General features: G+C 41.3%; 1 protein-coding gene across 1 annotated transcript; it reads left to right on the forward strand.

The window, feature by feature from the left end:
- Window positions 1-1,196: 1,196 nt before the first annotated feature.
- Window positions 1,197-1,733, forward strand: LOC114280435 (uncharacterized). Its single transcript, XM_028222803.2, has one exon. The coding sequence runs from the start codon at window positions 1,197-1,199 to the stop codon at window positions 1,731-1,733; it is 537 nt and encodes a 178-aa protein (XP_028078604.2).
- The last annotated feature ends 24,695 nt before the right edge of the window (window positions 1,734-26,428 follow it).

Raw genomic sequence — 26,428 nt, forward strand, 5'->3', positions numbered from 1 at the left:
TACCAGTGTCGTATTTACTGCCCCTGTTGAATTAAATATTTGAAATTTCAAAATTGATGAGATTACAAAATATTATTGAGAACGTGTTGATTTTGAAATAGCGCATTGAAATAAAATTTTCCTCCATTATTGCACTTGCATGGCATTACATTTGCATTTCTTTTAACATTGATGGAATTGGCATAACTGTATATACTTTGTGAGGAATCTCTACTGGGCTTTATGCTCAACCCTATGGGATTTGGTGCAGGTAAAGATGTGGTGATCCCGCCAAGCTAAGGGCGTGGAAATGTTTTGAAGAAGAGTAGTTTAACTCTTATTTTGTTGTGATATTGTTTTTGTAAAGCCAAGGGCTAATGTGTGTGGGTCCAAGAGACCATTCTATCTAACTGGACTATTGCCTTGGAACTTGTAAGCCCTTGTGGGCCTTTTTGTTGTGATTCAATGGTTTTTTTTACATGCAATAGATTCATGTACTAATGTGTAAACAGATGCATAATGGCATGTGAGAATACTTTGGTAACATTGGAACTGTGTAAATGAATTTGGTCAATATCTCATTTTGGAAGTGGGTTGATGTAATAGTTATGTGGGATTATTTTCGGGGCGGGACAACTTGGTATCAGAGCTACCGGGTTTGAATACTTGGGGCTCACGGGAAGTGGTTGCTATACCACAATGGGTTCATTTCGTATGATTAGGAAATGTGTTGTTTTTGTGATTATGTGATAGCATGCTTATGTGACTATGTGGGTATGGGATTAGACTTTTGGGATGTTATTTGCGCCTATTAGATTCCTTGAGGTCTTATTAGAAGGGTACCTGATCAATACTCATTCTACTAAGAATTCTTGGTTTCTCATGGGACGAATCGCATTGCTAAAGGATAATTCGCATGTGCTTATGTGACTACATGCTTATGTGGAGTGAATTGAATTGCTTGTGTGTTAGAATGTATATAATTGTATTAGCTCAACATGTGAGGCAAGTTGCGAGCACATTTAGAGTTATGTGCTAAGTTATCTAATTTTTTCCTCAATTAAGATGTCGGAAAGGGTTGAAAGTCGTGGTGGTGAGAGTTTGTGCCTCGGGGAGGCTGTTGCATCGTGCACTTAGTTGGTTTTGTTTTTGAATTTTATAGGATGTGTACACAGGGAACTAGAGGATAGATGTGTAATAGGAGTGTCGGTAGGGGCATGGCGGTTCCCCTAGTGCCTGTCGTTACAACATCGGCTGTCGGCAAGGAAGTTGTACGCAAGGTTACAATGAAGGGGACAACAGGCGTATCCTCAAGCTTACTAAGGGGTTTTTTCACTCCAATCCACCGGAGTTTTTGGGAGACGCAAGACTGCTGGAGGTGGAGGGTTGGTTGGAACAGATTACCAAGACTTGACATGCTCATAGTTGAGGATGAGGGGTTGAGAGTTGCTTTGGCGACCTTCCAATTGAAGGGGACAGCGAATTATTGGTGGAAGTATGTGAAGGGTACCGTAGGTACCACTTGGGTTGCGTTTATCGAGGCCTTCTTGACCAAGTATTTCCCTCCTTCTGCTCGGGAAAGGTTGTGGGAAGAGTTTGTCGAGTTGCGCCAGGGTGCTACTCCGTTGGCTCAATTTGAGAGGAGGTTTGTTAGTTTGTCGAGATTCCCTCCAGAATTGGTGGCAATAGAGGAGCGTCGTTGTTACGAGTTTGAGAGGCGGTTGCATGATGATATCCGGGAGAAGGTGGTTTAATCTAGGTGGAAGAATTATTTTGATCTAGGTGGTGCGGCGACCCATGGGGAGGTCGTGGTTAGCCGTGTTGGTCGAGTTAGAGAGGAGGCCACATCGGTAACTCCTACAGTTCATAAGCACCCTGGACTTAGCAAGAAGTGGAGGCGAGTGCATGCTCACTCCTAGACTCGGTCCTTGTTTTCTTCGGGGGTTTCGAGCTCATCCGTTGGGGAATCCAGTGAGGTTCAGGCTCCAAAACAAGTTCAGAGTTGGAAGTCCATTGTTTGTTTTGATTGTGGTCAGTGGGGCGATGCTAGACGTTTTTATGCTTTACGTGTAGATCCTTCCGGTGTTTCAGAATCTAGTTGGACCTTGTTCCATTAGTCCAGTCGGGACTGTAGACGTCCCCGAACATCCCGGGAGGGAAATCCTGTTTTGTTCATATGGGCTCACTACAGTTCAGGACTCAATGTCACGGTCCTGTATCTAATCTCGCAGAGTGCAATGCAAGACCGATGAATCATCAAAGAGTTCAAATCCGACAAATCGTTTTGGAAAATAGATTTTTTGAAAGAAGTGCCAAACATAGACTGCTTTGCCAGATACAGAGTCGCCACCTAAATATTTTATTTTGGGGAATTTAGGAAACCCTGACTCGTTTGCCTAAGGCCACGTGTCCGTCATCACCAAAGTTGCCTCAGCTCGAGAACTTGGGTACGATTGGGGAAGGTCACTTCGTGAGCACCCCCACTCGCCCGATCAAAGATCGGCCCCTACTAACCATGATATCGAGTTTTGAAAACATTATGCATTCTTATTCCGGTTATTAGCCTAGATTTACTACGTGATGCGCACAGCATACAAGTATAGACTGGATCGCCTGAATTGGAACAACACATCTCATGTTTGTTTATTTTGAAAATGGTTTGATGGTGCTACCCACAAGTAGGCTAAGACATGGATTTGCCACCCTCGGGTGGGCTGAGAAAACGTGATGGTTTGCCACTCTCAAGTGGGCTTAAAACTCACAGTCAATGCATTATTCCAATTCAGATAATCTAACCTTCACCCACAGGCATTCAAGCAAATATATCACATAAGCAGTTAGCCTCATGGTAAACATGCTATCATGGCAATCACTCACACGCATGCAAGGATGCTAAAGCATAAACACTTACCGAGTACGCCGAGCCAAAACAGAAACTAGTTAGTAATCAATGCACGATCCTAGTTCATGTTAAGATGGCTAATGCAACACATGCAAAATGCAACTAGAAATAGGCTCGGCTATCCTAAGAATGGCATATGAGATGCTACAGTTAACACGTGTTCAACTTGGAATTGAAATACAATGCAGTTAGTATGATGCGCCGAGCCCGGTGCATGTAGGACAGATGAATGAATGCAAACATGCGAGCATAAGTATGCTAATTGAAACATGCCCTAATCTAACCATCATAAGCTGATAAATAAAAGGGAGAAAGACGTGGGGTCGGAAGACATACATCACACACACGCACACTTATTACAAAATTGCCCTCCTCGGAGGGTCCGAATAAATAACAGCTATAGCTAATTATTACACAACATTAACTAATTTACAAACTAGCTAAGTAAGCATGTAAACTACATGAATGTGACTGCCTCGGTTCTGTTTTGGGTGACGATGGATGCATGCATGCTCGAGTTGCCTCGTCGGGAAATTCCATCGCGATGCCTCGTCTCGCCTTTGTTTGCAACTGATTTTAGAAATTTGCACAAGGCTCCAAGAGGCTGAAACTCCACCTTGGGAAGGCTGCTAACCAGATATTGGCTTGGGAAACACCTGCCGACCACCCTTTGTGGTGGAAACCAAAAAAAGGTGGTCGGCCTGCCAGAAAACCTGGTCGGCCGACCACTTTCTGCCTCTAGTTTCTGGTTTTTTCTGCAACAAAGGCAAGAGAGAGAAAAGGCAATGTATTTTCAACAAATGTGTGCATGACCACTCTCCCCGTCATTGCACAAGCTCTAGGGAGTGTAGTCCTCGATCCTCGTGCCATCAATCACGCATCTCGATGCACGATGGTCGAGGAGTCGAATTGCACGACTCGATGTGAAATGAATGCACATATAAACACAACAAGGCCTAGACTCCATCATGGTTAATCTGGAGTGTCGGCGACCGGGAATTGAGACACGTTCTGTCACTTGGAGTATGAAACGTCCCTCGTTTCCTGTGCTCAGGCTAACTCCTATCCCAAACATAATGCAATGAGATGGCATACACGATGTGACTAACATGCCACCCTAAATGCAATGCAATGCAACCTAATCATGTTGGCATGCGAAGGATGATATGCAAACATGCAACCTAGCAAACGCAATACTATGGACTAAAATGGCATACACAATGCACATGACATAATATGGCATACACAACGCACATATGAAGACTTATCATGCACACATGAAGACTATCAATGAGATGATCAAGGCACACACAATGCAATGACCAAACATACAACAACATGAAATAAATGGCATACACAATGCAAGATGGACTTAAACCAATATGAGTGGACCTTAGCCACACCCACATCAATGGCCATATGATGAAAATGAGACAACCGAAATACACGCAAGCATGCACGAATCCAATGGACCGATCCTTAGGCACAATATGCAACTCTAAGTAAGCATGGCAAAGGATGAAATATGGCATACAAGCATACATTTTCCAGCTCTGAAACATGATATACAATGGTCCCGAATCATGCAAATATGTTACCCAATGCATGCTAGATGGCCCGAATACCGAAACTAGTGAAGTGCGTTACACTATAGGTACACAAAGCAATGCACGAATGGAAAAACAAACCCCAAATAGACCCTAGGTAGATCTGAAACAGTGGGAAAATGGCCCAAAATGATGGTTCAAAGTGCATGGCAATGAAGCTCATTCAATGGTCCGAAAACAAGGCATTCATGCACAACTCTCAAGCACACTTAAAGAGAAGAAAACATGAGGATATGGCATTCACATAGGCTCTGAAATATGATGCAAAATGACCCCAAGGCATGAAAACAGCTCAGTATATGCATGTAGTGGACCTCAAAACTCAAAGCTAAGCATGGACATTGAACTACAAGCATGCAAAACAAGCATCATTCAACCACGAGACCCAAAAATAGAGTTAAGGCAGTCCAAAATATGCACAAAATCAGTTTAAGGCATGGCCAAAAAGTGCTAAAATCAAGGGTCAACAAAGCATGCAAAGAAAGCTAGTGAACCATGAGTTGTACTACAACTATATGAAACACATGAGAGCTCACCAAACCATCCAAAAACAGAAGTATTCCATGCCAAAATATGCCCAAAAACCCACTGAAACTCAGTCAATGCATGCAAGAATGATAGGCTCCTTTGGAAGGCCATGAAAGGGGTTATTCTACACATGTAAGATAGACACAAAATGGAAAAACCACCTCTGGAAAGAGGTTATGAGGGTCCTAAAACCCACCAAAAAGGTCCTGAAATTAGTCTAGGAAGCATGCAAGTGAAAGCCCCTTTGAAAGGCCTTGAATAGGATTGTTCTACACATGCAAAATAGGCACTTCAAATGGAAAAATGGGCTCCGGAAAAAGTTGAAGCAGACCTTAAAACTCACCAAATAGGGCCTGAAATGTGACTTCACAACATGAAAGTATGAGCCCCTTTGGAAGGCCAAAAGGGCCAACAAACTAGGTAAAGAGAGAGGGGGTCACCCCCCTCTGATTTTGGCTCTCAAAATAGTATGCCAGCCCCTGAAAATCCACTGGATTTCAGTGGCTAGAAGTCCAAACAAAGCACAAAACCAAGGCCTAGATGCAAGGCTCAAAACAAGATACAAACAAGCATACAAGGGGGTAGATGACCCCCAAAAGAAAAATGCCCTTAATCAAACTTCAATAGGGGCTCAAAACAAGACTCTTTTCAGTTTATGACAAACCTCGAAAATGCTTGCAAGCAAGGCTAAGATAGGAAGAAAAATAAGCCTACAAAGAGAGATGGAGCATACAAGGAGGTAGATGACGTTAAACAGAAAAGTGTCCTTAATCAAACTTCAAGAGGAGCCCAAAATAAGACACTCTTCAGTTTAAGATGAAACCCATAACTACTTGAAAATAGGGCTAAATTATGAAGCAAAATAATGCAAAAATAAGGGAAATGATGACTTATCCTTGTAGCACAGCAATGCAGCAAGTTCTGGACCAAAAAGGTGAGCCTTCAACCTCTGAAAAACAGCTCCAGGGTGATTGAATGGATGGTGGAGGTGGTAGGCTATGAGGTGTAGTGTAAATGGCCAAGAATATTAGGGTTTGGAGCTTGAAGAAGAGAGCTATGGTGGGTGGGGTGTATCTATCTCAGCCAAATGTTTCTAACCCTTGCAAATGGAGGGGGAAGGTTTGTTTTATAGAAGAAGAGAGCCAAGGCTTATTGGAGAAGCCTCAAGAGAGGGTCAAAGCTTCTCAAAGAAGCTTAACCAAAGGGGTCAAGCTTCTTCAAGAAGCTTGACAAAAGGGTCAAGATTCTCCTTGAAGCTAAGAAAAAGGATCAAATCTTCCTTAAGAAGACAAACAAAAGGCTCAAAATCTCAGAGGAAGGGTCAAGTGCTTCACAGCTGGCACAGTTGTGTTGCACTCAAGAGGGCCAAAAAGGAGGTGGTCGGCCTACCAGTTCAGGTGGTCGGCCAACCACTTGCCCTGGTCGGCCGACCAGGGTTCAAAAGGGTCAAGCTGAAATACTGGTCGGCCATACCAGAAAGGTGGCCTCCCAAATGAGTAGAATACAGCTCTATGGTGGGAGACCAGAAAATGTGACCCAGGAGAGAGGAAAACCAGCTTTCTAGCAAGGTTCAAAAGGGTTAGGAAGAAAAGCTGGTCGGCCTACCCATATTGGTGGCCTCCCAGATGAGTACAACACAATGGTGGTATGGGAGACCAGAAATTAAGGTCCAAAAGTGAGAAAAACCAGCTTTCTGTCAAGAAAATCGGCTGGAGGAGAGAGAAAATGGTTTTCAAAAGAATTTTTGGTCTCCCACCATCCTACCACCTTCCAAACAATGAAAATAGGGTCCATACCAAAAATGAACCCTAACCAATGCAAAACGAGGGTTCGGGGGCCAAAACACGCGGCCCGGGGCCCCGAAAACAGGCTGTTGGGCACCGGAGGTGGCGCAAGACCACGAAGGTGACCTCTCAGGCCACAGTGTCCTTCAAAAGAGAGGAAACAAGGTGTGTGCCAAAAATCGGAGCAAATAGAGGTAGTTAAGCGGTCCCGAACCGAGGCACACGGCTGACGACTCCGAAAATCGAAAACTGATCTCCAAACGGGAAAAATGGCCTATGACCACGAAACGTAGCCTACGGCCACTGAGAGATGGTCTAAGAGACCTCTCCCTCCATTCGGTAAGAGAAAATAGAGAAAACAGTACCTGGTTCGCAAACTGAGGCAAAACACAAAAGAGTCCTGAAGTCCGGAGGCAAGGCTCTCAGCCGAGACTCCGCAACCTCAGAATGAGAACAATATGCATCATCACCGAGCGCTCAAACAGTGACATCTGAGTCTTAAGGTTGGTCAAAAATGGGGTGTCTACAGGGACATTATCGGTATCAGACCCGAACAGGCCAGGCTTCGGAAGCTTCGCGAGGGTTGAGTTCTAAACCAGCACGGTAGTATCACCCTTGAGAGGGACTTTTGTTTTAGAAATCTATGTTATAAATTGTGAAACTTTTGTGACTGATCGATGTGTCGTAGGGTGCTAAGGCGCCGTAGTTATGTATTGTTATTTGTTACCCTCACGTGTGGGGCTTGCTAATAAAACTGAAATTTCATTGTTATGTATGTGTAATGAAATGTGTAATTGGAATTGGTGATCCTAGTACTATTGTATATCAACTGTTGAATTTTCTGATGGTCTTGCGATGGCCTTTGATTTTTGTTCAATTTAGAAATTGTTGATGGGGATAGAGAAGTCTGCGAGAAATTTTTGACAAACGTAGTATTAAGTTTGAGGAAGTATGAGACGTTAGAGTTTTGTGAAGATTGGTAGAAATGATGTAGGAATGTCTAAGAGGGTATGAGGTTTACACCTCGGGTAGTGAGAATGGTGTTTGTGTGTGCTGCTTAGTGTTTTAAAATTTTTGATTTGTGTGTTCATTGGGGTCCTATCGACCATGAATAGGGTTAGTGCTATGTCAAGGTTGATTATGAGTTAATGAAGGTGTGTGGAATGAGCTTGTAGTGTTGCTCGATTTTGGTGGAGATTTGAGTGGGGAAAAGAATTTTGTGGGTAGATACTTGAAGTATTACTAGAGCAATGAATGGTTGGTGTTTTAGGTAACGAGTGTACCGTTGGTAAGATTGTCTTAGGTGACCCGGATCGTGTGATCGCCGTTGACCTACTCGGTCTTGTGGTTGGTATAAGAGTGTCTTGGCCATCTAGGCGTGTGAATTGAATCCCTTTGAGAATGGTATGTAGGTGTTTGAATACCGAGAGCGGAAACTCTCGGGCTATTAGTTAAGTTGCGAGTATCAAGGTGGGTGACAAATAGTCAATTTAGGATGGTTTAGATGTGGGTTATAAAGTTGAGCCTTTGGAAAATTAGTACAATTTGGCTAGAAGGCGGTGTGGCGCTGTGGGTTGTGCCTAGGGCGTTGGGCCTTGCGTTGTGTGTGGTCATCGGTGCACGCATCTCTGTGTAAGTTATTGAAGCCGTGAATCAAGGTAGAGTGTTAGCTTCTGGGTTGGGAGTACTCATAGGCTTTTGGGTACTATTGCTCGTTTTGGAAAATGATGTGTGTTGCAATGTTCCATCTAACACCGTGATTATTTCTAATTGTTGTTGTATTAGAAGATGTGGCAGTCTCATTGTGAAAACACTGTAAGTGTGATGGACGTGATTGGGTGATCGTGAGAATTCACCGGGTGTTGTTGAGAAGATAAATTGATATGTGATTGTTGGTTTTTGAAAAACTTTCTTGGCATTTCTATTTCAACTAAAACCCTTGGGGTAAAATTTTAAAGCTTGTTTCGGGAAAAATAATTACAAAATGAATTGTTTTTACTTGAAGTTTATAACACGAATCCTTCATTGAAAAAAAAAAAAAAAAAAAAGATTTTTCTTAAGATGACAAGAACAATTCATGTTTTAACTAGTTTATGTGTATCGTGTCGTTAATCTTGTATGAATAATAACTTTCGTGGTAATAATAATGTTATTGGCCGAATGGAATGGTATAGTTGTTATATTCTGTTAATTAATATTGTGGAAATTCTATGTTATGTTATTGCGGTTGTGGCATCACCATGTAAGTGATGGGTGTTGTTGGCTAACGGCAGGGATCCGCTGGTTGTTACGGTGGAGTGGAAATTAAAATGAACGAATTTTGGATTGTTGCTTGAAAGGAAGAAAATGCATTCTGACTTGTGCCCGGTGTGAATTTGAAACACTTTTGAGAAAATGTTTTGTATGTAAAGAGATGACTTTTACACATAATTGAGAAAAAAGATGAAAACCTTCTTTTGGAACCCTTATGGTTGTAATGGTGTAACCACTTTGATAGTATTTCTAAATCTCGAGTTTTGTGCATTCGACTATGTGGATTGTTAGGCGTTGTAAGAACTTGCTAGTTAGGAGTCTTGTCTTGAGCCGAGTTTTGTTGTAACCTTTTCCTTAAACGAGGTAACCAAGGATTTTGTGGCAAGAATCTAGTTTCCATTTTGTTGGAGTGTTGAGCGTGGAGAGTGTTTAGCTAGTGGTGGTGGATACCCGGGGCGTGCGTGTGGTTGCCGTGGTTGTTTGTTGTTCTTGTCTCATAGACCCAGTGACTAGTGTGAATCGAGGGGAAGTCTGTGGCCCTTCCTTGTGTTCTTGACCAATTCGGTATCCTTGGCATTTTTAGAGTCGAGGTAGTACTCCAAATTTGGTTGTGGTCGGAAATTGGTGTTGTGTTTCCTTGATTGGTTGGGAGGTCTTCCTTGGTACCCGTTTGAGGCCTTGTAGGGCCGACCTTGTAGATCACTAGTTTGTTAGGCCTTTCGAGATATTGGGGAGAATTGGGGAAGTGGTATACCGGTTAGCTTTACTGCCATAACTTTCGGGAGTTCATAATGCATTTCATGTGCCAATGCTTAGGAAGTACGAACCCGACCCTTTTCATGTGTTTGCTTGAGTTGATTTGGAGGTAGATGAGGATGCCTCCTATGAGGAGAGACCAGTTCAAATCTTAGATACCCGAGAGCAAGTCTTACAGGACAAGACTATACCATTAGTGAAGGTGTTGTGGAGACACCATGGGATAGAGGAAGCGACATGGGAAAGGGAGGCGGAAATCCGCTCCAAATATCCAGATTTATTTGAGCATGCTTAATGTATATTTTAGATTGTAATGTTTCTTATTATTGATGTGAAAGTTATTAAACTGTTGATCATGTGTTATTGTGTATTGTTAATCTAAGCTTGAGATTGTGAAAGGAAAATGAATTGCTATGGATGTGATATTCCAAATGTTTAAAATGGAAAATTATTACTTTGGAGAATAATTATAATAGAACATGATAAATGTTGGTTAAAAATCGATAATGTGAGTTGAAATTTAATGGTATGGTAATAACTGTTAGAGTTTCTCGTTTGATTGATTTGTCTAAATTTTTTGGACGAAATTTCTTATGGTGGGGAGGTTGTGACGACCGGTTCCTTTCCTCCTTTTCTTTTTCCTTTTCGCTTCGTTTCCTTTTATCCACGTTGGATTTGAAATGTCCGGGAATGATTTTTCGGTTCGTATTTTTGTTTGGTGTTAAATTTCGGATGCTCCGGAGGGTGCGCGGGTGATTCCGGGTTGCCGGGAGCGAAGTTGGAAGTTTGAGTTGCTGGGCCAGGACCGCACGTGCGGAGAGGGGCCGCTCTAGCGGTGGGTGGGGCCGCACAAGCGGTCAAGCTTGGCACCCAGAAATTTTGATTCTGTCTAGAGCGCACGAGTGGAGAAAGTGGGCCGCATGAGCGATCAAGGTGGGCCGCTCGAGTGGTGGGGAAGGCCGCACGAGCGGCCAACTGGGCAGTCCGTGCCCTGTTTTCTTATAACGTATTGGTCCAAATGCCTCACCCATTTTACACATATCACTCTCACTCTAAACCCTATTTGTCTCCCCCTTCTCTCAAGAAAACTTCCCTAAACATCAAAACACTTTGATTGTGCAAATTCTTGGGTCAAGATCTCCATCTTCTTTCTCTAAATCTTGGAGATCAAGATCTAGGGCTTCACTTGGGTTGAAGAAATCAAAGCTCTCTCTCATCTTTCAAAGCTAGGGTTTCATCTCATCTTGTTCTTCATCAAGCTTTAAGGTAGGGATTTCTTGAGTTATATATACAAGTTTTGCTACATTGATGATGATTTAAGAGTATCCTTCAAGTTTTGATGATTTTAACTTTGTGATTTCAAAAATGTCGAGATTTTCTTAAAAAAGGGATTTTTCTTTAAACTTTCAAAATATTGGTCAATCTTTAAGGGTACCATCTCATTGATCTAAGAAAGATGTTCTGATGAGGGTTTTTCTTGTAGTTTTGTATTAAGTTTTAAGTTGTGGTTCAATATGTAGAGATTTTGAATATGGCTTGTATCTCAATCTATTTGCTACTCTTGAGAGTTTTTCCTCTATTAGACTTATGAGAGATGATTTTGTTAGAGTTTTCTTAAAAAAAAAATGATGGAGTTTTGTTTTTAATAAAAACCCTAGAAATTGGGGATTTTCTTAAAAGAGTAGAAAGGCCTATGGAAGTTCTTCTTTTCTTGTGATTGAAGGATGAATGAGCATTGATTTTATGATGTAGTTGCTAATAGCAATTTCTTGATGTCTGTATAAAATGGAGGTCCATTTTTAAAGTCCATTGATAAATGTATATATGTGTAGAGTTATAAGATGGCAAGTTGTTGAGTGCCATAGATGATGTAAAAATGTTTGATATTAATGAAATGGGGAAATAAAGTGAAACATGACAAGCTGGACATATTGAAAGGGTTGGTCATGATGAATCATTGTTGAGAAATTGTGGTGGTGTGTTGAAGACACGTGATTATTTTGCAAAATGAGAAATGTATTTGTGAAAGTGAGAAAGGTATTGTTTATTATTGTTGTTAAGACATTTTGAAAATAGAGAAGTGTTGTGAGATATTAATTATTGCATCTTATTTCCATTTGATTTAATATTACCATTGTGTATGAAGTGAATAATTACCATTGTTGCATTCTCATCAAGTTTAATTGAGAAGGATTATATTGTAATGAGAACTAACGGAAATGTTTATGGGGTAAATACTGTGGTAAGTCCGGATAGGGGGTGTAGTTGAACTTGTTAAGTTGGCCTGAGTGTCCTTGGTGAAAGACCAAAAAGCCGCGCGGATTGGTGTCAAGCCTTCCGGTTAATACCGGTAAAAATGACAATTTGGTAGTACTCGTAGAGTCTATTTGCAGACACCAGCCTAGGGATTCCCAGTGTCGTATTTAACACCCTTGTTGATTTAAATATTGGAAATTTGAAATTGAGGAGATTACAAAATATTATTGAGAACATGTTGATTTTGAAATAGTGCATTGAAAAAAAATTCTCCTTCATTATTGGCACTTGCATGGCATTACATATGCATTTCTTTTAACGTTGATGGCGTTGGCATAACTGTATATACTTTGTAAGGAATCTCTATTGGGCTTTATGCTCACCCCTATGGGATTTGGTATAGGTAAAGGTGTGGTGATCCCGCCAAGCTAAGGGCGAGGAAATGTTTTGAAGAAGAGTAGTTTAACTCTTATTTTGTTGTGATATTGTTTTTGTAAAGCCAAGGGCTAATGTGTGTGGGTCCGAGAGACCATTCTATCTAACCGGGCTATTGCCTTGGAACTTGTAAGCCCTTGTGGGCCTTTTTGTTGTGATTCAATGGTTTTTTTTACATGCAATAGATTCATGTACGAATGTGTAAACAAATGCATAATGGCATGTGAGAATACTTTGGTAACATTGGAACTATGTAAATGAATTTGGTCAATATCTCATTTTGGAAGTGGGTTGATGTAATAATTATGTGGGATTATTTTCGGGGCGGGACAACTTGGTATTAGAGCTACCGGGTTTCAATACTTGGGGCTCGCGGGAAGTGGTTGCTATACCACAATGGGTTCATTTCGCATGATTAGAAAATGTGTTGTTTTTGTGATTATGTGATACCATGCTTATGTGACTATGTGGGTATGGGATTAGACTTTGGGATGTTATTTGCGCCTATTAGATTCCTTGAGGTCTTATTAGAAGGGTACTTGATCAATACTCATTCTACTAAGAATTCTTGGTTTCTCATGGGACGAATCGCATTGCTAAAGGATAATTCGTATGTGCTTATGTGACTACGTGCTTATGTGGAGTGAATTGAATTGCTTCTGTGTTAGAATGTATATAATTGTATTAGCTCAACATGTGAGGCAAGTTGCGAGCACATTTAGAGTTATGTGCTAAGTTATCTAATTTGTTCCTCAATTAAGATGTCGGAAAGGGTTGAAAGTCGTGGTGGTGAGAGTGTGTGCCTCGGGGAGGCTGTTGCATCGTGCACTTAGTTGATTTTGTTTTTGAATTTTATAGGATGTCTACACAGGGAACTAGGGGATGGATGTGTAATAGGAGTGCCGGTAGGGGCATGGCGGTTACCCTAGCGCCTGTCGTTACAGCATCGGTTGTCGGCAAGGAAGTTGCATGCGAGGTTGTGATTGCGGTACAGGATGCTCTAGCTCGCAATGAAGGGCACAACGGGCGTACCCTCAAGCTTACTAAGGGGTTTTTTTGCTCCAATCCATTGGAGTTTTTGGGAGAGGCAAGATCCCTGGAGGCGGAGGGTTGGTTGGAACAGATTACCAAGACTCTTGACATGCACAGAGTCGAGGACGACGGGTTGATGGTTTCTTTGGCGACCTTGCAATTGAAGGGGGCTACGAATTATTATTGGAAGTATGTGAAGGGTACCGTAGGTACCACTTGGGTTGCGTTTACCGACGCCTTCTTGGCCAAGTATTTCTCTCATTCTGCTCGGGAAAGATTGAGGGAACAGTTTGTCGAGTTGCACCAGGGTGCTACTCCTTTGGCTCAGTTTGAGAGGAGGTTTGCTAGTTTGTCGAGATTCGCTCCAGAATTGGTGGCAACAGAGGTGCGCCGTTGTTACGAGTTTGAGAGGCGGTTGCGTGATGATATCCGGGAGAAGGTAGTTGAATCTAGGTGGAAGAATTATTTTGGTCTAGTTGGGGCGGCGACCCACGGGGAGGCCGTGGTGAGCAGTGTTGGTTGAGTTAGAGAGTAGGCCACATCGGTAACTCCTATAGTTCATAAGCACCCTAGACTTAGCAAGAAGTGGAGGCGAGCGCATGCTCACTCCCAGACTCGGTTCTTGTTTTCTTCGGGGGTTTCGAGCTCATCCGTTGGGTAATCGAGTGAGGTTCAGGCTACAAATCAGGTTCAAAGTTGGAAGTCCATTGTTTGTTTTGATTGTGGTCAGCAGGGCCATGCTAGACGTTTTTGCCCTTTACGTGTAGATCCTTCCAGTGTTTCAGAATCTAGTCAGACCTTGTTCCATCAGTCCAGTCGGGGACGTTATCAGTATCAAACCCGAAGAGGCCAGGCTTAGGAAGCTTCGCGAGGGTCGACTTCTAAACCAGCGCGGTAGTATCACCCTTGAGAGAGACTTTTGTTTTAGAAATCTATGTTATAAATTGTGAAAATTTTGTGATTGATCGATGTGTTGTAGGGTGCTAAGGTGCTGTAGTTATGTATTGTTATTTGTTACCCTCACGTGTGGGGCTTGCTAATGAAACTTAAATTTCCTTGTTATGTATGTGTAATGAAATGTGTAATTGGAATTGGTGATCCTAGTACTATTGTATATCAATTGTTGAATTTTTTGATGGTCCTGCGATGGCTTTTGATTTTTGTTCAATTTAGAAATTGTTGATGGGGATTGAGAAGTCTGCGAGAAATTTTTGACAAACGTAGTATTAAGTTTGAGGAAGTATGAGACGCTAGAGTTTTGTGAAGATTGGTGGAAGTGATGTAGGAATGTCTAAGAGGGTATGAGGTTTACACCTTGGGTAGTGAGAATGGTGTTTGTGTGTGCTGCTTAGTGTTTTAAAATTTTTGATTTGTGAGTTCATTGGGGTCCTATCGACCATGAATAGGGTTAGTGCTGTGTGAAGGTTGATTGTGAGTTAATGAAGGTGTGTGGAATGACCTTGTAGTGTTGCTAGATTTTGGTGGAGATTTGAGTAGGGAAAAGAATTTTGTGGGCAGATACTTGAAGTATTACTGGAGCGATGAATGGTTGGTGTTTTAGGTAACGAGTGTACCGTTGGTAAGATTATCTTGGGTGACCCGAATCGTGTGATCGCCGTTGACCTACTCGATCTTGTGTTGTAACACCCTCAAAATAATACATAATTCCCAGATCCAATCCTTCCATGAACATGATAGATAGTTTACATTGCCATACAAACATCAGAGTTAATATTACAAAAGTGTATTTCATATTAATTACAAATGTTCACAAAAATAATAGAATGCCTTGCAGGCTTACATCTTTCCAAGTTGCTACTTGGTCAATCAAAAGAAAAGTTCTAACTCTCTTACAGGTAAAGCCCTCGGCTTGCATTTATAGATAATTAACAAAATAAATAACAAAGCAGACTCTTCAACTCCGAAGACCTCCTAAGTAAAGATCTTGAACTTGGCGCGTCTCCTGTACCTGAAAATGGTGTCCCAAGTAGGGTGAGCCAAAGCCCAGTAGAAATGTACTAAACCCAATATAAAAAATAACTAAAACATTATCACATAACAAATGATCGACACGTATAAACATTATCACACCCTTCCTATAGCCCAACAACAATTACATCCATGCTACCATCCACTTCCCTTATTTGTCCAGATCAGTTCCTAATTATGGTTCAATATCCAACCAAACAATTTAGGTGAGACTATAGCTCGACTCATTAATACTTCCGCTATCCATGATTCAAGATGAGACTACATCTCATGTAATTAATACTCCAATTAACAATTCTATTCATGCACTTCAATTTATAAGGTTTCGGAACTTTCACCCTGAACGTTCTAGCCAACTTAGTCATCTATGGAGTCCATCCCTCATTATCCCCCAATCAAGGATACCTATACAATGTATTTAAGCATATAATCACATATGGAGTACATTCCCCATCTCTTCCCAAACAAAGATACTCAAACAATGTATTAAAATATATGAACACATATGGAGTATGTCCCCTATCTCCTCCCAAACAAAGATACATAAATAATGTGTTAAAGTATATGAACACATGTGGAGTACATCCCCTATCTCCTCCCAAACAAAGATACATAAATAATGTGTTAAAGTATATGAACACATATGTGTGTGAAGTGCATCTCCTATCTCCTCCAACACACTGGAGTACATCCCCTATCTCCTCCCTAACAAATATATATATACATATATATATATATATATATATAATGTATTTCAGCACTTCATCACATACAATAATCAGTCAATACACATATTTGCTGTATTAATCCAACCGTCATATTCAATGACATAACACGTTCGTCTAGTTTCAGTTTTCTCAAATCAACATGTAGCGTCTACAACAATCTAAACTATACTCCAGCAATGGCCCAAAGCAGTTATCTCTAAACAGATAGTAAATTTATCAACAGATAAAATATCGACATTTTTATAGATGAGTGATTAAATCATCGAACTACACCTTTCAACCTCATAATTTCCCAATTTCATGGACATCAACTCAATTTCATATTTCCGCATTTTCCCAAATTAATTATACAAATTAATTTATTACAAAAATTAGGGCATTCTCCCTTTTTTCAAATATTGATCCTAAGACCAAATTCCACTAATTTAATTCTCAAACTCATATTTCCAAGGCCTTAAATACACATGGAGTTATTAAATACAAAACCCCTTTTTTATAAATTACAAACCAAACCCTAACTTTCTCCAAAATTACCCAAGAACACCAACTAATCAAAATGACAAATATTTAAGTCAAAACCCATAAGAAGGAGTAGGATATCCCTACCTTGAAATTAGAAGCCCAAAGGAGTAGATGAGGAAAAACCAAAGTGCTCCAAATCCACTATTGTTCAGATTAAAACAAAGCCCTCGCGACCCTCTACCTTTCTTACAAAGAACTTAGGGTAGAAACACACTAAAAATAGATGAAACCTTAGAGAGAAGATGTATATAGAGAGAGAGAGGTCGGATCTAGGGTTTGAGTGGAAGAAGAGATGAAAAAGTGAAGTGTAATCCCGCTGCTGTCTACTGATATAACACAGGCTTGCTCTAGCGAAGGATTGGTCGATCGAGCGACCAGATACAAAGAACCCTCGCTCGAACGAATAAAGTCTCGCTCGAGCCAACAATGCAAAGCTTTAGGTCTACAACCAAAAGCACGCTCAAGAGAAGAAAAGCTCGCTCGAGCAAAGAACTCCAAAACATAGTCCTCGCTCGCTCCAGCGAAGGAAATCTCGCTCGAGCCAAGGATTGCAACTCTCAGGTCTAAACCTAGACGCAGACGCGCGCTCGAGAGAAGGACTTCTCGCTCGAGCCACCAGACACAACATCCAACTCTCGCTCGATTGAAGGAACCCTGGCTCAAACGAAGGATCTAAAACAAGGGGCTCGCTCGAGTGACAAAAGCCTCACTCGAGCGAAGAACCAAAATTTTGGGCAGCAACACTTGGTTTAAAAAACTCACCCAACCTGTTACAAACCTGCCCAACACATCCTAAAACTCATATACAAAGAATCGAAGGACAAAAACAAGATACAACAACAACCAACACCCATGGAACCTAGTCTGGGTTACAATAATCAATGGAGGGAAAACCGGGATCGCTATAACCTCCCCCCTTAAAGAATTTCGTCCCCGAAATTAGATACAAGTTTCAAAAACAAGTTTTTCTCAATTCTCAATAACATTACCAACCAAAATTCCACAACTTGACCCATTACCGGTCATCCCATCTCTATTCAAGAGGCATTTCTCACAGTTTGCTACAACAAGCATTTCATCAAATTTCAACAAGTTTCTACATACATATTTCACAATTGAATATCCTATTCAACGTTCATGATAGATTTCCCTTACTACAACACATCCAACATATACAATGTTAAATTAAACTTCCATTTCAAGGCGTATGACATAATACTACCATAAACCGAAACATGCACAATGTTTTATAACTGAAGACATATTCAATGTTCTTAAAGTTTATCAATACAACAAAAAAAAATTAATATTTGTTCAAATATCCCCAAATAGATCCGGATACTTCTCTCGGACCTCTAATTCGCTTTCCCAAGTGGCTTCCTCGATCCTGTTATGTTTCCACAACATCTTAATTAATGGAAAAGTCCTGCTTCGCAAGACTCGATAACAACACTAACAGTATGACCCATCCAATCAGTACAGTGTTCTGAGGCATCCACCTCGTCTCAACTACCGACAATACCCAAACCAGTATTTAATACTTAATACCCCAACATAGGAAACACGAAAATATTCGTACACAAGGTTTTCAGTCAACTTTCACAAAACATGAACGCAAGACGAAGCACGGGTAAAGAACAATATTATGGTACGTTATTACCCCAAAATTTCGTGGTCTTGCTAAAGACACACAATATGTAACCAGCAACTCAGGCTAGGTTAAATCTAACTTCTCAAAAGATATTCCATTCAGGTTAAAGAAATCATTTTATTTACTTCCTGTGTTTCAAACACTCAGTTCCTCCCAAAAATATTCAGACTTATACTGTCACCCCTTAAACATGTCATTTACAACTGGCCACAGCCGAAAAGATTTTTCTCAAATTATTTTCCCGAAAATAAGGATCGCAAATTCACGTTTCGATTCAAAATCATTTTAGTTTATGAAGAGTACCCAATGTCCCTCCCATGAATCACAACATAACCATCCCACAAAACCCGTCATACTCACGGTGATGACGCAACACTCAAAAACAAAACTCTCATGATAGGGACCCCTGAAAATTTGAAATTCTCGACAACGCAACAACACAAAGGATAACATTGCACACCCCCATGCCTTACACCACATAAACAAGGACCGAACAAGTCGAAACGACTTTAACAGAGTGCCTCACTCACTTTACACAATTTTGCTACCTCACTAGTGTTATCGTTATCCAAACTGGACGACAGACACTTATACCAAAGTGACCTAGCTTTACCAAACATCAAACCACTCGATTCAATCAGTAATCACACTATTGCCTTACCGAGGCATTCTTCGGGGATTTCCCTAGGATCGATCCCCTTCTACTCATCATCTAATAACAACATACGAACCACACACTGACACGCATCGTACTAAGCAAAACCTCCTTATTTAATGCAAGTTATCTTGCATCCATACTGAATCCGTCATTCAGAGATTTCACTCGCCACCTCCACATTTAATTAATAAGGGATTACCACACCACGACACTCATCACTACTACGTAACTGTTCATACCGAACACAAGCAAACATAACACCTTCTTCCTTTAATGACCTATAGGGTCCACTCTTTATTTCACACCTTAACTATCACTCGTCCCGAGATTACCATCAAGACACTAAGCCTCCGTGCCAAACCACTAGCCATTGCTACCGCTGGACAACCACCTTGAACCAGACCCTGACACAGTCGCATGTCGCCGACAAGGCTTTCAAAGACTCACCATCCTAGCTCTCTTCAAGAGTAAAGGTCCTCATCCTCCTCGCTATCATCCCAAGCCTTCCTCCGCAAACACCATACTACTGTGACTTTACTCATGGGTCACACCCAAACAACGGGTTATATGCCCAACCAATCTTACCGACAGTATCTCCTAGCCTACCCGATATTAAGGTACAAACCTATCACATTCTACCATCACAAAGGAGTCTGGAAACTTAGGGAAATACCCATTATACCACTGCCCAAGATATAACACCAACTGCTTACAACACACCACTTCCCGATGCCAACAACCACAATCTTATATAGGGACTAACACTCCCTCAATTAAAACAACCAATCAGTACATATGCCAATTTGGCAACGTTACCTACCATGGAGATAAAAGTCTATTCCTAACGGAATTATGCGCTATGCCTCCGTAAAACATCATATTAAATATACAACACCTAGTATTAATCGCACACTTTACATCCTCTTGAGGAGTTCTCACGACAGTAGACCAAAATCTCTACCACACACATAGGATCAAATAGATAACACATATGAGATTCCGTACTTCCGACAAGTATAACTATTCTCGGCCCATAGTGGTCCTGACTAAGATACGCATCCCTCAATAATTCTTCCATATTTCAAAACATGGCTCACCAACCTTCGCTTCTCTAAGTCAAATCACACGCATACAAATGCATTAACTCAAAAATTTCACGGTTGCACAACTTATCTATAGCGATCCCGGTTGTCCCTTTACTGTTCTGTTGCATTCCGAACTTGGGTTCCGTGATGTTGGTGGTGGTATACCTTATTGTCATCCTTTAATTCCGCTTGATTGAGTTTTAGGATGTATTGGGAAGAATTGTTATAGGTTGGTTGGGCTTTGGTTTCAATTATTTGTTGCCCAGTTTTTAGGAAGTCTGCTCGAGCGGGTCGTCTTGCGCTCGAGCGGAGATTGCACGCTCCCAGTATTTTGGTGCTCTGCAGAACTTCTGCAGGCATGTTTTTCACACTCGAGCGGGTTTCTTTGCGCTCGAGCGGTGGCGCTCGAGCGGGTACTCTGGCGCTCGAGCGGGTAGTACTTTTTGGTGTAAGTTCTGGAAGGAGGGAATCTACGCTCGAGCGAACTGGTTTTCGCACTCGAACGGATGTACTTTATTCTTGTGTCTTGGCGCTCGAGCGAGCCTTTTTGCGCTCGAGCGGACCTAGTTTTTTGTTCTTGACGCTCGAGCGTTGTGTTCTCCGCTCGAGTGAGAATGTCGTATATCAGTTGGCAGCTAGGCATTTTAAAATCACTTTTTACATTCTCTCTCTCTCTCTCTTACTTTCTAAAAAGACATTTTGAGAGTTCCTCTCTCTAGAAACTCCCTTCTCTCTAGGGTTTGATCTAGTTTGAGTGTTTTCCTTTCCTTTGGCCTTTGTAAGAGTTGGGTTGATCGTCGAGGGCTACACTTTGATCCGAAAATATTGAGTTTTGGAGCACGTTGAGCTTCTTCACCTTCTTTCCTTGAGCTCCGAATTTAAGGTAGGGATTTCTACTCACTCTTATGATCTTTGACATAGATTTTTGGTTGTTTTGATAAAGTGTTGAAGTTGGGTAAATTTTGGGACTTAGGATTTCAAAATGTTAAAAGAGGATTTGTTATTTTGAGTCTAAAATGTGTATTGTGGGTTCAAAATAATGATATCGTTGTTGGTTGTGGATATTTAGACCATTGGGTCAATATTGGGAAATCGGGTGGAAAATCCTAATTTTGGGAAAATTGTGATTTTATGGAATTGAGTTGGAAATAATGAAATTGGTTCATTATATGGTTGAATAGTGGAGTTAGATTTATTAATCGCTCACTTTTGAAAACATTGATATTTTACCTGTTGGAGCTTTTATTATCTGTTTAGAAATAATTGCTTGGGCTACCGGTGGAGAGTAGTTTTGATTGTTGTAGACAATGCATGATGATTAGGCAAACTAAAACTAATCAATTGGATATGTCATAGAGTATGACGGTGGATAGAATACATTAACATTATGTATTGATTGATTGTGTATATGACCTTTGTGTATGTACGTTGTGTGTAGGAGAGGAGATAGGGGATGTACTCCATGGTTTAGGGGAAGATAGGGGATGGACCTCTAAACCGGATGTTGTCTGGGAGGAGATAGGGGATCGTCTCCGCTGATACAGCTCATATGCTTGTCAGTTAATGTGTTGATACAGCTTATACGCTTATCTATGGAAGTGTTAATACAGCTCATATGCTTGTCTTTGGAAGTGTTGATATAGCTAATATGCATATCTGTTGAAATGTGGATACAGCTTGTATGCTTATCTGGTGAGATGTTGATACAACTAGTGTGTTTATCTATTGTAAAATGGGAAACGTTTAATATGAGTCACTGTCTCATATAAGTGGTTGGCCAGGTTCTGAGCCGTTGATGTAAATTGTGAAATTGATAAGAAATGGAAACTGAAATGAAACATGAACATAGTGGTCATGAAATGGAAATGAGTTATGAATTGATTTATGGAAATTGAACATTTATCAATTGCTAATGTCTTAGTTAATGCTCATACTGTGTTTAGCATATTTCTACTGGGCGTTGGCTCACCCTATATGGGACATTATTTTCAGGTACAGGTAGTATGCCACCTCCAAGGACATAGCTTGGATGATGATGAGAGTTGAAGACTCTTTTTGTTTATTTTGTTAGTGTTACATGTATATCAAGCCAAGGGCTTATTTTGTATAGAGTTAGTACTCTTCTTTGTGTAACCAGGTGTTGACTTGGAAAGTTGTAAGCCCATAGGGCATTTGCTTTTGTTGTTAACATGTAATACTATTGTAAGAACTACGCTGATGAATATAAATGGTTGGTTTCTTTTATATAATTGCTTGTCTAGTGATGGGTTTTATGTATTATTTTGAGGGCGTTACATTATCACATTAATAAAACTTCAAAGCCACTACATGCTCCAATCTGCCCATCTCATGAAAATAAATAAGCACAAGCACAGATAAATATATATATATATATATATATAAACAAACAACCTTGATGTTCCAACATTCCCAAAATACATTGGTCACACAACTGAACCCAATGATTACAAAACGATAATTCACCGATTAGAAAACGGATTAGTCAAAACGAAACCATCCCATCGGTATTACCACCACTACCGTCCCTCGCTGGATTGCTAAAGTTGGTCATCCCTAAACCCATGATATACTACGAGCTTACAAGCCACGGACAACAACTATTGGTATGCCCAAACTGGGCACACCTGGAACAACTGCACACTTCCCCAAAAGGGGCTTGGGAACTCGTCTCTCCCGAGGCCCTCGAAATCTGGCCTATTTGTTTCTCATAACGGTATTGCCCTTGCCCCGTCGAATAAAGCTGAACCTGACTAGGTTGTAAGACTCCCAAAGAAGCCCTTGGCTGGATACAGAAACGTTTGATATGACCTGGCCCAACAAGTAAGCGGCTCCCAAGCGCAAGATTGGTTCAAAGTCTGAACTGATGGGGATCCGAATGACTGCTTCCCCAATGAACATTTGGTCGATCCAAAACTTGGTCGGCTAGGTGATTCTGGTGGTGCAACTACTGGTTGAACTACCAACCCTGCTCTCTTCCTTTGTGGGCAAACCAAAGACTTGTGGCCCAGCAGACCACATCTGAAACAACCAGCAGACCCCTTACTCTAAGGCTAGCCTGAGACCTGAACCTCTCTGGACCTCCCAGAAGAGTCCGAAACCCCTGGCGAAGAAAAGGACTTAGCCTGGGACGGAGCATACTTTCGCCTCCACCTCTTACTAGGCCTAGAGTACCTATAAACCGTAGGAGTTACCGAGATGGCCTCCTCTCTAACTTGACCAACACTCACAACCACGGACTCTTCCTTATTTTGTCCCATAGTTAGCACTGCTGCCTCTACATGAGCTGCCGCCTTAACGAGCACACTATAGCTCCTATGCCAAGACCCAGCAATCCTTTCTCAGATGTCGTCACACAGCTTACTCTCAAATCCTGAACAACGCAATTCCTCTGTCTCCACCAATTCTGGGGCAAATCTCGACAGGTTAGCAAACCATGCTTCAAACTGTACCAAAGGTGTAGTGCCTTGCCATAACTCCACAAACTATTTCCGCAACTCTTCCCGTGTGGAAGGAGGCAAATCAAAACTTCCTCATCTAGGCATCCTAGTAAAAGTAACAAAGGTATTAGTACATTTTCAAATGTATCAAACTATTTCACTTGCGTCCTAAAGCATTGGACAACTGTAATTCATTCCACGTAAGCACATAATCACATAAGCACATGATCACATAAGCACTTACAAATTTCATTTCCGGATAATGACAGTCCCGAGGCATTGCTAGAGTTCCGGTTAGAAACAGCATTGATCAAGTGCTTTTCCAACAGGACTCCCAGAAACCCAAGGATCCAATCAACATCCTAGAAACTAAACCCCATACCCATATAGTCACATAAACATGTTATCAAATAAACACATAACATCATGCATAAGTCTCTAACAAGCGAGACAAACCCATTGTGGTACTAACCATTTCCCGCGTACCCAAAGTATTCGAACCCGGTAAGCTTTGATACCAAGTTGTAACGCTGTAGACACCCCATTTTTGACCGACCTTAAGACTCAGACATCATCGATTGAGCACTCGGTGATGGTTCTTGTTGTGCTCATTCTAAGGTTTCGGAGATTCAGCTGAGAGCCTTACCCCCGGACCTCGGGACCCTTTTGTGCTTTGTCTCGGTTTGCGAACCAAGTCTTGTTTTCTCTTCCCGAAGGGAGGGAGAGGTCGTGTAGACCATCTCTCAGTGGCCGTAGGCTACTTTTCATGGTCGTAGGCCACTGTTCCTGTTTGGAGACCAGTTTCCAGTTTTTAGAGCTGTCGGTCGTGTGCCTCGGTACGGGACCGCTTAACTTTCTCCGTTTGGCATGATTTTTGGCACACACCTTGCTTCCTCTCTCTGGAGGGACACTGTGGCCTGGGAGACTACCATTGTGGTCACAAGCCACTTTCGATGCTTAACAACCTATTTTCGGGGCACCCGGCTGCGCGTTTTGACCCCCGAACCCTCGTTTTGCATCCGTCTTGGTTCATTTTTGGCATGGACCTTGTTTTCATTGTTTGGGAGGTTGTAATACCCCTGTTCCTTAATATGTTAATTGGTTCTTAATAAGATGTGATTATGTGCTTGCTATGGTTTTGTATGCCATTATGTGAAAATATGTGGTTTTGAATTTCTATCTGTTCACCGTAGGAATATCTGTTTGATTTTACCACTTCAGAAATTAAATTGATTACGCCATTGTGGTCTGCATAATTTTTAGAGCCTACGGTGAAATTTAATTTGAAATTGATTTGGGTCAGATTAAATCGATTAAATTGATGAGTTAGAGCCCAACCACTTTATTATTATAATATTTGCCTTAGTGGGTTTTGTTGTCAAGACTCTATACACTCAAACTCCCTCTTAATTCTCGTTTTTGGGCTGATATACATTCTAAGGAGAAGAGAGGGTCGGCTAGAGAGAGAGGGAAAAGAGGAGAGTTGGGTGTTTGGCTCAAATTTGTGAAGAATTGGAGGATTAAACTCAAGAAATTGCTATAGTTTGGAAGATTAAGCCTCTAGGTAAGCATTTGGTCTTGAATTCATAAATTTGAAATTGTGATCTTGTAAGTTCAAGGGTTTTTGTCATCAAGAGCATGCAATGAGCTGATTTTTGTTGAGTTGAAGTCTTAGAACTCTTGCATGTAAGAAGTTACTTTGAATTTGCATGTTTGAGCTTGAAACACATGATTCATGTAGAGTTTTGGTTAAAGCTCATGTTGTAATCACCATTTGTGCCATCTAAGTTGAGAATGATGAGCATCTCCCACATGCATGTACAAATCATAGGAGTATAAGTCTTGAATGTTTGAATTTGAGCATGTTGATGATGGGTCTGAGATATTTTGGGACATGCATGTAGATAAATCATGAAATTGAGCTTCCTGATGTTGCAATCTTGTATTAGTAGCATGTTAGCATGTGTAAATGTGTAATTTGAGCCATTGCATGCAAGTAATGTAGCTGGAAAACCGATTTGGAGCTCAAGAACACAATCTGGGAAACCCAGAATTTTGATGTCCGCTCGAGCGGGGTAATGGCCGCTCGAGCGGGAAAATCGTGCTCCCAGCACTTTTGCAGAGTTGGATGTCCGCTCGAGCGGGACACCTCACGCTCGAGCGTGGAGTTTTATAGACAGGCCTTCAGCTCGAGCGCTCTATTCCACGCTCGAGCACATTTTTCATGCAACCAGTACTTTTGCAGGCCTTAAGGGTCCGCTCGAGCGGGTAAGTACACGCTCGAGCGGGGACCCTAATTCCTGGAATTTTGTTCATGCGTTCTGTGTTTCGTTTTCCGTTCTCTTTCACTTGTAATCACTCTTAGGCGTGTGTTAAACATTATAAATGAGTTAATGAGATAAGAATAAAGCCTAAAGAGGAATATGTGAATTAAGGGACGGATTGAATGATTAATGACCCTTTTGTGTGCATGGAATGTGTAGGGTCAAGCTCCAGGGCGAATCCACAAGCTGATCACTGTGAGTAATATCAATATTTGAAAACTTGTCAATGTCCAATTGTTTATTCCCTTATAAACGTTATGAGTTGTTAATTGGGATTGTGGACAGAAGTCTGACAGGAATGAATAAATGGACCAAAGGTCGTTTTGATGTGAATGAATGGACCAAAGGTCGTTTTGATATAAATGAATGGACCGAAGGTCGTTTTGATGTAAACGAATGGACCAAGGGTCGTTTTGACATATGTGAGTGGGCCGAAGGCCGTTTTGACATGAATGAGTAGGCCGAAGGCCGTTTTGATAGA

Source organism: Camellia sinensis, unplaced genomic scaffold, assembly GCF_055761805.1.
Source record: "Camellia sinensis isolate YWXY unplaced genomic scaffold, ASM5576180v1 Unanchor6, whole genome shotgun sequence".
NCBI lineage: Eukaryota > Viridiplantae > Streptophyta > Magnoliopsida > Ericales > Theaceae > Camellia > Camellia sinensis.

Excerpts from the sequence above, each read along its gene's own strand:
- LOC114280435 (XM_028222803.2), top strand. The coding sequence starts at position 1,197 with ATGGCGGTTCCCCTAGTGCCTGTCGTTACAACATCGGCTGTCGGCAAG.